At 41.4% G+C, this 15,224-nt stretch overlaps 1 protein-coding gene across 1 annotated transcript; it reads right to left on the reverse strand.

Annotated features, from left to right (window-relative positions):
• Window positions 1–14,452: 14,452 nt before the first annotated feature.
• On the reverse strand, window positions 14,453–14,947 carry LOC136526091 (uncharacterized). Its single transcript, XM_066518862.1, has one exon. The coding sequence runs from the start codon at window positions 14,945–14,947 to the stop codon at window positions 14,453–14,455; it is 495 nt and encodes a 164-aa protein (XP_066374959.1).
• Between the last annotated feature and the right edge of the window lie 277 nt (window positions 14,948–15,224).

Genomic DNA, 15,224 nt, shown 5'->3' on the forward strand with positions numbered 1-15,224 from the left:
CCTCTTCTTCCTCGATGAAGAACTGGGCATCAGCCTCAAGGTTGGGTTCGATCAAATAATCAAGAGATGCAACCTTAACCTCTTCCATTGGGTCTTCTTTGGGAATTGGCTCACTCTCAGCATTTAGAGAATGAGTAATGGGTATAGAAAGCTTGAAGTTTTTCCTGAGTCTTATATTCAACTTCCCATTTGTCCTTCTTGGATAAGTATTTCAATTGGTTGTCCTATCAATAGGTCGAACTCCATAATATCAAAGATATAGAAGCTCAGATGAACCTTGGTTCCTTTTACCTAGATAGGGAGGACATATAGTATCCCCAAACTTGGGAGAATGTGTCCTAAAAGGCTTTTCAATAACTTTGTTGTTGGGGTTAATGGCATGTGTTTCAATAAATCATGAGCAAAAGATACAGACATGATGTTAACACCCACAAAAAAACATTGAAAGGAGCTTTATTAATTTGGCAATGAATGGATATAGAAGGTAAATCTAAATGAATCATATCAGAGGAAAGATCTGATTGTTCTAACCATTCATTGCTTATAGTAGATACTAGCTCTTTCATTGTCTTCTTAAGGAAAGCTTCCTTAGAAGGATCAAAAGGTTCTTCATGCAGTGATTTTGTATACATCTGGGGTCTCCACATGGTATGGTAATTTGAGGTATTTCCATTTTCATCAACAAGTTCATCCTCGAATTCAAGCATGAAGTCCAAAATTGGAGTTTCCTCCTTTTTCGGTGGTTTAGGATTTGGGATAGCTAAAATTGGTGATGGGTCTAGTAAAGATTCAGGTTCAGCTATGGGGGATTCTTCCTCTAATGGGTTCTCTTCTACTTCCTCAGGGATGTTCTCTAAAATTTTTGTAAGAATGCTTCTCCCCAAATTGGCGGAGACATGCAAGAACGAGCCTCCTAAGGCCGTATTAAGAAGCTTTGAGGTTTTCCTATCAAGACCCATATAGAAGTGTTGAAGAACAATAGGGTCTTGAATGGCAAGGTCAGGGCCAATATTAATGAGAGTATTAAAGCATTCCCATGCCATGCCTAGAGATTCTTCTTTCTTTCATTTAAAAGATAGAACCTCTGAACGAAGTCTAACTACCCTAGAGATGGGAAAGAATTACAAGCAAAAGCTAGAACACAAGGCTTCCCAATCTCCTTATCTACTCCCTATGGTGAGATTGTACCAACATTTAGCTTTTCCCATCAGAGAGAAAGGAAAAAAGCTTCCATCATAAGGTTTCATTTAACATGCCTGCAATGTGCAAGCATGCACAGGTCTGCCCAAACTCATTTAGGTGGGAATAGGGGTTTTCATCATCTTCGCCCAAAAAGGGTTGATCCTGAACCATGTTGATTAAACGTGGGTACAACTCATAGCCAGGTGTTAGGATGGGCTTTGAAGACTCTACTATAGGCTTACACTTGTGGGTGGACCATATTGCTAGATAGGGGTGGATTCTAGATCCATGGTAAAAAGAAAGGAAAAATAAAAGATAAAAGAATAATGATACAAGGATAAGCTAGGTTCGAAGTTAACTCAACAACTGTTTCCTCAGCAACGGCGCTAGAAATGCTTGTTGGTATAAATTAATGCACACAGAATAATCCACTAGGGTACAAGCCATAGATAGAGCACCAACAGGCCTGGACTCCTCGAAAACTCTTCTCTCTCACCCTATCTATCTCTAATACAAGTCTGATCTTCTCTTGATTGCTAGCCATGATCCTGATGGTCATATGAATTAGGGTTTCTAGCTTCTTAGTTCTTAGGATCAAATGAGGCATCTACCCTAGAGGGGGGGTGCAGGCAGGTATATATAGGCTAGAGCATCAATCCTGAGCCCTTGGATCAAACCGACGAATAAACAATGGGGATGCAATCCTTAAGGCGGTGGAGAACCAACATAGCAATGGGAGGCTATCGTGGGGGGCCCATAGGCTAGCTAGCCTATAGGTGGGGCTAGCCGGCCCCACATGGCAGTGGCTTAGGGTCTACTTCGGTGGAGAGCCTCCTAGAGTCTTCTAGAGGCTTCCCACATCTATTACGTGGTGGAATTCCATGGTTTCTTTTGACGAATAGGTCCTCCTTGGCGATTTTCTGATTAAATCCTACTAAAAACATAGATTCATCAAAACTTGTGGAATTTGTCAATTTAAACCCCTTAGTGATACGGTCTAGCAGTTCCTCGATGACCTCGAGGGTAGGCCTCTCTGGCATGCTCTTCCAAGACAATGGTGTCACTAGCCCTTGACGGTCGGGGGAGTAGGCCGGGAGAGACCTAGATGGGTCAAAGAGATAGAACCACTTTCGGTGCCACCCCTTCTCTAAGGTAGGGAAGGAGAGCTCTAGGTACCACAACTTCAGATTGTTGTGCAACTAGATAGCGGCGGTGCCGATCTGCTACATGGACCCATCATCGTCCTTGTTCAAGTTCAACCGGAAGATCCTTTTCCACAAATCAAAATGGGGCTCGATCCCCAAGTAGCACTCATAGAGGGTGACGAACACCACTATTGGCGGTCCTTATCGACCAAATTCGACCACCAAATAAGATACAAAAAGAGGAGAACTAGCATAACTTACACACATATGTTATTTATATTGACATATTTCCACTTGTATTGGAGAATCAATGTTTTGTAGGACTCATACTTGAATACAAGGGAATTATAGTCAAAGTATGCCATACATCAAAGTGCAAAGCAAATAAGGAGAAGAAGGCCCATCCAAATCCTAACTCTGGGCCAAGCACCGGCGTAGACATGACCTAGGCCCACCCAGCAACTAACTAGAGAAGGACGGTGCTAGGCGCATCAACTAGGGTGCGGGCGCACCCTGGGTGCGGCTGCACCCTCACCACCATCTCTCTGGCCCATGTTGCACAGGCGGTTGCATGGTGGCATGCATAGGCGGTGTAGGCTAGTTTCCTATTTTTCCAACACCAAACCGACCATGCTAAGGCTATAAATAGATGGGGAGAACTCTCACACAATACACCCGAACACAAGAGCCTCTCTCCCTCCACACTTGTATTCTTTTACTCTTTTTAGTAGTTTAGTTGGAGTTAGGCAAGAAGCTTCATTGGAGAGCTTGAACCTTGGAGTATTCTTGGTATGAATAATATGAAGACTTCTCTTATGTTCTTTCTCTCATATTATCAATGTAGCTATGCTTATGAATTAGAGCTAAGTTCTTATGTTATTCATTTAGCATATAGAACTTTATGCTTAATCTTTCATACATACATATTTAGACCAAGACCTAAATTGAGGTAGTAGGTTCTACTTTAAGATTAGTTTTGGTTATTATATTCTTGCTAGTTTGTCATCCGTCCCTATGGTGGATGCTCTAGTAAGAGAACTCCTAATAAAGATGGAAGTTCCTAGCCACCGCTAGAGTAGTAACCGATAGCGTAGACATGGTGTCTATGTTAGAAGTCACCCTCGTTTGCCTAGTATCCTCTAGTTGAGGGGTACGTGGCAGGTGGTGATAGCTCCATCCATCCTTTGTAGTCCCCCACATTCAGATACGGTGTAGAGCTATAGGACAGCATCAACTGGTAGACTAGTTGCAACCCGGTGCCCGAAGTAAGTTTATAGTGACCAAAGCTATTGTTGGCATTTCTTAACATCACTACAAAGAATGGGGTTTTAATCCATCCTTGGCAATGGTGCTAGAAATACCTTGTTAACACTTCTTAGCATCGTTACTAAGTCTTTATCCCTAGTAACGATGCCAAAAGTGCCTCAATAGTTCCTTTACAATTTTAGATATTTATCCACAAGCACATGGAGCTATCATTATAGCATTTCACCTGAAAGTATTCAGGGTATCATTATTTATATTTTCCCAAAGGAAGGCATTTGATTAAGAGTCTAGTATGGATATGAACTTGAATAATAATGCTTGCAAGTACACCAATGTTTATAATAGGGGTAAGAATGGTGATTTTAAGTTAATGGACACACACTTGGCATTCCTCAAAGGATAAAATAGAAAAGAAAGAATAAAAGGATAATCCTAAGTTGAGTAGGCATTGGTCTAGTATAGTCATACAAATATTAGTTAATGATTATACAAATTACATAATTAGTTTTAGGGCTAAGTGTGAAATAGGTCGGGAGGCCACCGAGTACTGGTCTACCAGCAACTTCATGTGACAATTTAGACTCCTACACCCCAAACAAATGTGGGGGATTACAAGGGACGAATAGGGCTGTCACCACCTGCCGCCTACCACCTAAACTGTGGAGAGGGACAATGCATTCACCTGTCTCTCCATACCCAAGCACCACGCTTGTGTATATAGAAACTACCCAAATCCCCTAGGTCCTCGACCCTACGGATCGATAGGTAAAGGACGTGGGCACACCTAACGGCACGATAAACCGCCACCTCAACTTAGCTCAAATCGCGATTATATAAGTTATATGAGTGGTTAAGAATAAAGTCATGTATGCTACTTTCATGATACACAAACTATAGACTAGTTCATATATCATGATTATAACATAACAACTATACTATAGTTCATAAGTATGACTACAAATATAATATGAGAGCATAGCTTTGGAAGAACTCATATTTCTATTCATACCCAAAGGTCTCTTCTTCCAAGGAGCAAAGCTCTCCAAGGTAGCTTTGCCTTGCTCTAAAGCTACTAAAAAGTAAAACTACAACTAGAGAGTGAGGTGTGAGAGGTGTTGCTCAATGTGAGTGTGTCTTGTAGAGGGGGGCTACCCCTCTATTTTTACAAGGAGTAGAGGTGGTGCTGGAAGCTATCCTTGGCATGAGGACCCGCTTTTTGTACCTTAGTTAGCGATCGGATTTGATCGTTATTGACCACCAACAAGATCCCCAAAGCTTAACCTTTGCTCGCCCTGAGCAAATAGCTAAGTTACTGGTTGTCGATCAGGAGTTGCTACTATGCCGAATATAATTCACAAGTGCCATGCCTATAACAAAGTATTCTTCCTCAATTTAAATAAGTTTGGCATTTTATCCACCCTCTTAACTTAATCCCTGTGGTTTTTTTGCTTTTCCACATCTTAGGTTGTTGCAAGATAGAACGGTTTTAACAGAATTACCAATCATTCATTCTTTGATCAACCTTCTATTTGGAGGTTTTATGAGGTTTGCAAAATGAAATGTGAGTTCCTCAAATGATTCACTCGAACACTCAATGTGTATGATCCTCACCAAGGCATTTGGTTGTTTTGCCTTCTTTTTCATCCTATCTCTAAAAGGCTTTGAGTGGAGTTTTAGGTAGGTGTGAATGAGAGGCATACTTACATCACATATATTGCTAAGTCAAAAATCAGATCCAAGGAGATGCAAGTCATATACTTTGATCAAGATGCGCAAGTGTGTGGAATATTTTTCGAATCCTAATGTTTTTGGTACTCCTTTGATCATGACTTTCTCTCTTTTGTTAATTGCCTTGGAAGTATGGGCTATCTCTTTTTTTCAATACTTTGGAACCTTCATGTGTTCCATTCTTTTTTCTTTTGCTCTTTTGAGAGCTTCATGTGTCTCTCTTTTTTTAGCATAGCCCCATACTTCTTTTTGGCATATGAGAACTAATGTTCATACTTGGTAATTTTGGTACAATGATCAAACTTGACACTATGTTTTGTTTGATCAAGGTAGACTGATTAATCTAAGCCCCACGTTTAACCTAAAAAGTCTATAAAAGTATGAACACGCAAGAATCATACCTCTAGCAAAACATGCTTTGTAGAACATTGGAAAACGACTAAGGTTTATTCGATGGTGATGAAAGGTAAATTTTAGGTGTGTATATAGATGGTTTGCTAGAATTGTTGTTTACTCAACCAGTGTCTATACATAGCAGTTTTAGTACAATGATCAAATTAAACATTTGATCAAGGTAGGCTAATTAACCTAAGTACCATGCTTAATTTAAGAAGCCTATGAAAGTTTGCACGGAAGTCAATCATACCCAAACCAAAACACACTTATGGTAAGATAATTATGTTTCAACAATAGAGTTAATTCTATTTATATATTTTTTGTTTTATTTTTGAACTTATTGATGCATAAACTAAAAATTCTAAGTTTTAGCATAAGCATAAAAGATAACTACCAATTTACCTTTGGCAAGGACTCACCTTTTAAGTCCAATGAGTAGGACTCTCCTCCGTTCAATTGCTTGTTGATGCAGCGCCTGATCCTGGAGAAGTGGATACAAAGGGTTGCTCCTTCTTCAGCCTCCACACCATCTTGTTTGTTCTTGGTGGTCTGGTGGTGGACTTCAGGGCTTCTTCTTTTGGTTTCGACACCGGTTTGTTCTTCTTTGGTGGTGCAGGAATGGCTTTTGGGGTCTTTTCTTTTGTCATTTGTTTAACCTTCTTCTGCTCTTACTTCTTTTTGATTTATTTTTTATTTTTTCTTTATCATCAAGCTATCCACCAATTAAGGTTGGATATGGACCTCCTTTAATCCATGTGGGTTTTGTTGGGAGTATGCCCTAGAGATAATCATAGAGATGATTATATTGCCTTGTATCCATGATATATTATGAGTTCATTGAATTTCCATTAAAGACAACCTGTATCGATTAGCAATTATGTGAATTGTTTGTGAAACTCTTTTACTTGTATGGTTATTCTAATGTTGTCCCTGGTCAGAGTTCATGTGAGGACACACATGAATAATGGATCAGCACATTATTAGTTGATGACTATGTTTCACAAGTCATAGACATGGAGATGTCAAACTAATAATGTGGGCACATGTATGACATGGGGCTGGATTGACCCAACATGAGATGTTATTATTATCTCTATTCATGTCATGTACATTATGTCCTTAGACCTAAGATTGTTGTATGTATTCAAGATGTGAAATGACCTACTCAGGGACTATCAAACGCTACTCCATAACAGGGTAGTTATAAAGGTGGTTTTTGGGTTTGTCGGGAAACATGCTATGAGACATAGACAATCAAGATGGAATTTGCCCCTCTCTATATATGAGAGAGATATCACTGGATCACTCTAATGATTAGATCAAGAAATGCATGGCCGTGCTTGGGTTAAGTGTTGACCTATGAGTTGGACCAAATACCATGAGGCAAGGGAATAACAAGTATGTGGTTTTGTGGTGGTTTGTCTGATATGATCTTTGCATACACATAGGAGTTGACATGCCTTGCTAGAGGCCGCTATCAACTAATGGCCGAGTAGGAGTACTCGGGCCATGTCTATGTGTGCGTGAACCCATAGGGTCGCACGCTTAAGGGGCTAGAAGCCTAATTCGGATTGGATCTGAGTTAGACAAGGCTTAGGGTTGCTAATGGGCCTCCAACTCAGGAGCTCATTAGGGACGCCTATAAATATGTGGGGTGGGCAATGGGGCTAAGGCATCCACGCCTTTTGGCAGCTGTCGCTGCCCAACCTATGCCCGCGCCTGCTGCTCCTCGCGGACCTAGCAGTCCGGAGGCGCAATGCTTCCTCCCTGTACGTGTGGATACCTCGGAGGTGCTGCATTTGGAGCACAAGGATAAACCGCACGAAGGGGATGGACGGACGGATGACCTCGCAACCGCATGACATTGCTACGACGCATTCGACTACATCGAGTCGCTTCCGCTGCACCTGCGTGTCTAGTGGTAATCCCGTGACCTATAACTAGCAGTAGATCCTGGTTTATGAGGTCAAAATTTTTTGTTTTTCGGCTAGCGTAGCATCCTCATAACCCTATAGTGGTATCAGAGACATTACTGTGTTGTTATAGGTTCTGATGAGTGCGTATGGAGATATGCGCGGTTATAGATGAGTCTCTGATCATGGTTCGTGATTTTACCGTGTTGGTCTTGTAACGATCTACTCGTATCGGTCGAAATTCCGCCATCCGAGTTAAGTGATACATGTAAATCCAGTCATGGCAAGATGGAGATCAATTAGATTGATCGAATCAAACCTAGGTCAAGTGCCGAGCACATGTGATGCGCAGCGGTGATAGATTGGATCTACTGCCGGGCACCAGGGTGCAAGAAAAAGTGTTGTTCGGTAAAACAGCTATAACTTTTGCATACGACCTCGGATTGAGATGAATTCTATATGAAAATTGTAGAGAAAATTTTTTAACATCCGATTCTCCCCTCCTTTGGTGGTTTCGCTCAAATTAGATTTGCGAAAAACGGCCAGGAAGATGGTGTTTTCGGCATTTTAAGATTAGACGTCGGAATCAGTTAACTCTATTTTGTAGGAATTTATGACTGGTATAGCCCTTATGTGTATGTGATGCATGTATGTAATTAATTCATGGCTTGCATGTCGTGAGTATGATAATATGGCTAGAGCCACAAAGATATTGTCAATTTGATGTAATGGCCTGCATGCCAAACTGTGATGATCCTGTCTGCGACTGTAATTTTCTTCACTGCCTTGCGTTAGTGATAGCTAGTCTTGGTGGACTCATCACTAAAGGATGGCATACATGGATCACAGAGATGGAGATCATCATGAGGAATAGTTCGATGGAGATGGAGATCCCCAAAGGAACATTGGGCTATACCATGTCATATCTGTGTTAATGTCGTTCTTACTATGTTCAACTTTCACGTGCGATAATGTTTTTGTCTACATATGATGGTGAAGTAGAATGATCCCTCGGCAATGTTTAAGTTAAAATGCTTCCCCAAACCTTGCACTGTCATGTGTCTTGTACAATCGGTGGTGGGTCTATGAAATTAGGGTGCCACTGGTTTTCCTTGACTAGACAGGTTCGTATCGGATACTTACAGCAGAAGGGTTGGTTACTTGGACAAGGTCATCCTAACGGTTAGGGACCTTGGAGCATGAGTAGTTGGGCACCAAAGCATAGAGATGCTACCCAACAACAAGAGTCATATGTGATATGATTAGCAAAGAGTTGCTTACCAATCTACCATGTCTTCTAGCGGTGATGCTAAAGCTCACTAGTAGACTTGTTAGTTGTGGGTCTTGAATCACTAAGTTTCAATAGAGGGATATTGATTTTAGTGGGAGTAGATTATATTAAAGGTTTAATATTGTTTACTCTATCTTGGATACATTGTCTTAGTATTTTGCATTACTTTTGTTGTAGATAAATGGCGCCTAGCAATCAACCATTTACTTTGCGTTCAATTCTTGAGAAAGATAAGTTGAATGGAATGAACTATGCGGATTGGATCCGCAACCTGAGAATTGTTCTCAGGGCTAAGAAAAAGGAAGAAATTCTAGATACCGCATTACCAGATGAGCCTGCTGATAATGCACCTGCTACAGAGAAAAACACTTACAAGAAAGCATGTGATGCTGATCTTGAAGTGAGTTGCCTTATGCTTGCTTGTATGGAACCAGATCTATAGTTGAAGTTTGACAATAACCATGCAGCGCACGATATGATCGTGGCACTCAATGATATGTTCTAGACTCAAGCCAGGACTGAAAGGTTCAATGTCTCAAAGGCTTTTGCTGAAACCAAGCTAGCAGAGGGCGCAGCAGTTGGGCCACATGTGATCAAAATGGTTGGTTACACTCAGAGGTTGGAGAAGTTGGGCTTCCCAATTGGCCCTAAATTAGCTACTGATTTTATTCTCGCGTCTCTTCCACCCAGCTATGGAAATTTCGTCACGAACTACCATATGCATGGGGCAGAGAAGGGCTTGAATGAATTATGTGGCATGCTTAAAACAGCAGAGGCTGACATCAAGAAAGGTGCTGGTAGTAGCCATGTGATGGAGGTCCAAAACAAGCCTATGTTCAAGAAGAAGGGCAATTCTTGGAAGAAGAAAAAGGGCAAGGCTAAAGATGAGATCTCTAAGCCAAACCCACCTGCAGCCAAGGCTGGACCAACTGCTGATGCTGAGTGCTTTCATTGTCATGGGAAAGGTCACTGGAAGAGGAACTGCAAGCTGTACCTAGAATCCATAAAGGATCGCAGTAGTAAAGGTACTCCCACAGCTTGTACACTTGTTGTTTATGTTACGGACATTTTTCTTGCTAATTCTTATATTAATTCTTGGGTATTTGATATCGGATCGGTTGCTCATATTTGCAATACGATGCAGGGAATGATAAGAAGTAGAAGCGTGGAAAAGGGAGAAGTTGATTTCCACGTGGGCAATAATGCAAGAGTTGCTGCGTTGAATGTTGGGACGATGCAACTCCACCTCCCATCAGGATTTATTATGGAGTTGAATAATTGTTATTTTGTTCCTAGTTTAAGTCGAAACATTGTGTCACCTTTATGTTTGATGAAGGATGGTTATTCATTTGTGAGTAAAGACAATGGTTGTGTGATCTCTAAAAATGACATGTTTGTGGCTTCTGCATCCATTGTGAATGGGTTATTTATTTTAAATCTTGAAGATGCCCCTGTCTATAATATAAGTGCTAAAAGGCCTTGGCTTAATGAGTTAAGTCCTACCTATATGTGGCATTGTCATTTAGGTCACATACGTGAGAATCGCATGAAGAGGCTCCATTCTGATGGGCTTTTAACTTCGTTTGATTTTGAATCATATGAGACATGTGAGGCTTGCCTGCTAGGCAAGATGACCAAGACGCCTTTCACAGGTTTTCCTGAGAGGGCAGTAGACTTGCTGGAACTCATACATACTAATGTGTGTGGACCAATGAGTATGACAGCAAGAGGCAGATTCCAATACTTCATAACCTTCACTGATGACTTTAGTAGATATGGCTATGTCTACTTAATGAAACATAAGTCTAAGACATTTGAAAAGTTCAAGGAGTTTCAGAGTGAAGTAGAGAATCAACGTGGCAAGAAAATTAAGGCTTTGTGATCTGATCATGGAGGCGAATATTTGAGCCACGAGTTTAGCAATCATCTAAAGAGTTGCGGAATTGTTCCACAGCTTATGCCACCTGGAATGCCTCAGAGAAATGGCAGGTCTGAGCGACATAATCAGACTTTATTGGACATGGTTCGATCTATGATGAGCGAGTCAGACCTACCATTATCATTTTGGGGATACGCTCTAGAAACAGCCGCTTTCACATTGAATAGGGTACCATCTAAGTCAGTAGTTAAGACACCACATGAGATGTGGACTGGTAAGAGTCCCAGTTTGTCTTTTCTAAAAATTTGGGGTTGTGAAGTTTATGTCAAACGACTTATGACAGATAAACTAACACCCAAATCAGACAAATGCTTTTTTGTGGGATATTTGAAGGAAACTTTAGGGTATTACTTCTACAACCGATCAGAGGGCAAAGTGTTTGTTGCTCGAAATGGTGTTTTCTTAGAGAAAGAGTTTCTCAAAAGAAAGAAAAGTGGACAGAAGGTGTATCTTGAAGAAGTTCAAGATGAGCCAGTTGGGAAGGACTCTACGAGTGATGCTAATGTAGCAGAACAAGTTGAGATACCCGTGGCAATAAAAGCACCGCCACAACCACGAAGGTCAGCAAGAATCCATGAGTTGCATGGGGATTTGTTATTCTTAGACGATGACGAACCTACGACTTATGCGGAAGCAATGATGGACCTAGATTCCGAGAAATGGCAAAGTGCCATGAGATCCGAGATAGATTCCATGGGAAACAATCAAGTTTGGAACTTGGTTGACTCGCCTGATGGGGTTAGACCCATAGAGTGCAAATGGATCTATAAAAAGAAAAAGGATATGGATGGAAATGTTAACATCTATAAAGCTCGACTTGTTGCAAAGGGTTTTCGGCAAGTTCAAGGAATTGACTACGACGAGACTTTCTTGCCGGTAGCGATGCTTAAATCTATCTAGATCATTCTAGCAATAGCTGGTTATTTTGATTATGAGATATGGCAGATGGATGTTAAAATAGCCTTTCTAAATGGAAATTTGGATGAGGACGTGTATATGATATAGCCCGAAGGTTTTGTTGATCCAAACAATGTTGGAAAAAATTACAAGCTTTAGAAATCCATTTATGGGTTAAAGCAAGCATCTCGGAGTTGGAACATTCATTTTGATGAAGTGGTCAAAGGGTTTGGCTTCCATCAGAATGAAGAAGAACCTTGTGTTTACAAGAAGGAAAGTGGGAGCGCTGTTGTATTTCTGATCTTGTATGTGGATGACATATTATTGATTGGGAATGACATTCCTATGTTGCAATCCGTAAAGACTTCACTGAATAATAATTTTTCTATGAAGGATTTAGGAGAAGTAGCATACATTTTGGGCATCAAGATCTATAGAGATAGATCGAAGAGGCTTATAGGATTAAGCCAAGATACGTACATTGACAAGGTGTTGAAATGATTCAACATGGAACAGTCCAAGAAAGGGTTCTTGCCTATGTCACATGGTATGCGCTTTAGCGATAAACAGTGTCCTTCGATAGCTGATGAGCGGAAGCACATGAGTAAGGTTCCATATGCCTCGGCAGTTGGTTCCATCATGTACGCCATGATATGTACTCACCCAGATGTCTCATATGCTCTAAGTGTTGCGAGTAGGTACCAAGCTGATCTAGGAGAGAGTCACTAGACACTTGTTAAAAACATTCTTAAGTACTTGAGAAGGACTAAAGATGTGTTCCTAATCTATGGAGGTGAGGAGGAGCTTGTTGTAAATGGTTACACCGATGCTAGCTTCCAAACTGACATGGATGATTCACATTCTTAATCAGGTTTTGTGTTCACAATAAATGGTGGTGCTGTAAGTTGGAAAAGTTCCAAGCAGGAGACGGTGACCGATTCTATAGCAGAGGCCGAGTACATTGCATCTTCTAGAGCTACAAAGGAAGGTGTTTGGATGAGGAGGTTCCTCATTGAACTTGGTGTGTTTCTGAATACGTCCAACCCATTGAATCTACATTGTGACAACAATGGGGCAATCACGCAGGCAAAGGAGCCAAGGAATCACCAAAAGAACAAACATGTACTGCAGAAATTTCACCTCATTCGAGAGTTCGTTAGACAAGATGAGATCAAGATATGCAAGATACACACAGATTTGAATGTTGCAGATCCTTTGACAAAGGCTCTTCCATAGCCTAAGCATGAGGCACACATGAGAGCTATGGGTATTAGATATCTTTGAGATTAACTCTAGTGCAAGTGGGAGATTGTTGGGAGCATGCCCTAGAGATAATCGTAGAGATGATTATATTGCCTTGTATCCATGATATATTATGAGTTCATTGAATTTCCATTAAAGACAATCTGTATCGATTAGCAATTATGTGAATTGTTTGTGAAACTCTTTTACTTGTATGGTTATTCTAATGTTGTCCCTGGTCAGAGTTTGTGTGAGGACACACATGAATAATGGATCAGCACATTATTAGTTGATGACTATGTTTCACAAGTCATAGACATGGAGATGTCAAACTAATAATGTGGGCACATGCATGACATGGGGCTGGACTGACCCAACATGAGATGTTATTATTATCTCTATTCATGTCATGTACGTTATGTCCTTAGACCTGAGATTGTTGTATGTATTCAAGATGTGAAATGACCTACTTAGGGACTATCAAACGCTACTCCATAACAGGGTAGTTATAAAGGTGGTTTTCAGGTTTATCGGGAAACATGCTATGAGACATAGACAATCGAGATGGAATTTGCCCCTCTCTATATATGAGAGAGATATCACTGGATCACTCTAATGATTAGATCAAGAAATGCATGGTCGTGCTTGGGTTAAGTGTTAACCTATGAGTTGGACCAAATATCATGAGGCAAGGGAATAACAAGTATGTGGTTTTGTGGTGGTTCGTCTGATATGATCTTTGCGTACACATAGGAGTTGACATGCCTTGCTAGAGGCTGCTATCAACTAATGGCCGAGTAGGAGTACTCGGGCCATGTCTATGTGTGTGTGAACCCATAGGGTCGCACGCTTAAGGGGCAAGAAGCCTAATTCGGATTGGATCCGAGTTAGACAAGGCTTAGGGTTACTAATGGGCCTCCAACTCGGGAGCTCATTATGGACGCCTATAAATATGTGGAGTGGGCAACGGGGCTAAGGCATCCACGCCTTTTGGCAACCATCGTCGCCCATCCTACGCCCATGCCTACTGTTCCTCGTGGACCTAGCAGTCTAGAGGCGCAATGCTTCCTCCCTGTACATGTGGATACCTCGAAGGTGCTGTATTTGGAGCACAAGGATGAACCACACGAAGGGGACGGATTACCTCGCAACTGCTTGGCACTACTACGACACGTTTGACTACATCGAGTCGCTTCCGCTGCACCTGCGCGTCTAGTGGCAATCCCATGATCTATAACTAGCAGTAGATCCTAGTTTATGAGGTCAAAATTTTTTGTTTTCTGGCTAGCGTAGCATCCTCATAACCCTACAGGTTTGGCCCATACTTAATACGAATCATGGAGCATTGCTCCTTCCTAGGCCTGAAGGCAAATTTTTCTTCATTACAATTGATATTGAAGCGGATTTCTCTGGCTCCAACATCAATTTGGGCTCCTATAGTGCTCAAGAAGGGTCACCCAAGGATGAGGGTCGATTCTTTTGTGATCTCCATGTCGAGCACCATGAAGTCGATAGGGATGTAGCAATCCCTAATTTTCACTGGAATATCTTTGGCTATCCCTACCGGGTAACGGACCATCGAATCGGCCAGCGGGAGCATCATCGGTGTTGGCGTCAGTTGTGTGAGGTTCAGCTTGTCGAAGATGGCCTTGGGCATAATGCTTATGCTAGCCCCAAGGTCACACAAAGCTTGCTTGAAATATTGGATCCCGATGGAACGTGAGATTATGGGGCACCCAGGATCCTTCTTCTTTTTAGGAAAGTCAAGTATAGCAGTGCTACACTCTTCTGTCAGCTTGACAACCTCCATGGACAGTAGCGATTGCTTGTTATTGATGATATCGTTAATGTACTTGGTGTAGGAAGGTACATGCAAGACGTCCATTAATGGAATGCTTACATGTACCTTCTCGATCATCTCAACAAAATGAGCGAATTCCTCATCCATGGCTTGCTTGCGGTTTCTTGTGGGAAACGACAAGTAGTTGGTGTCGACGAAGTCCTTTGGTGCCGTCTCCACTTCTTGTTCGTTTTCTTTTTCTTCTTATGTTGTTGAAGGTTCAGCCTCTTGTCACTGTTTTGCTTTTCCTACATAATGGTTAGGATTTGGTGGGTCACGAGTGGACTTACCACCCCTCGTGACCACCACATTTACTTTTTCACATGAATTTTTAGGTTGAGCAGAAATTTTCCCATCGTTACTAATAGGAATGGCAACAACTATT

This window comes from Miscanthus floridulus, chromosome 19 (genome assembly GCF_019320115.1).
Source record: "Miscanthus floridulus cultivar M001 chromosome 19, ASM1932011v1, whole genome shotgun sequence".
Classification (NCBI taxonomy): domain Eukaryota; kingdom Viridiplantae; phylum Streptophyta; class Magnoliopsida; order Poales; family Poaceae; genus Miscanthus; species Miscanthus floridulus.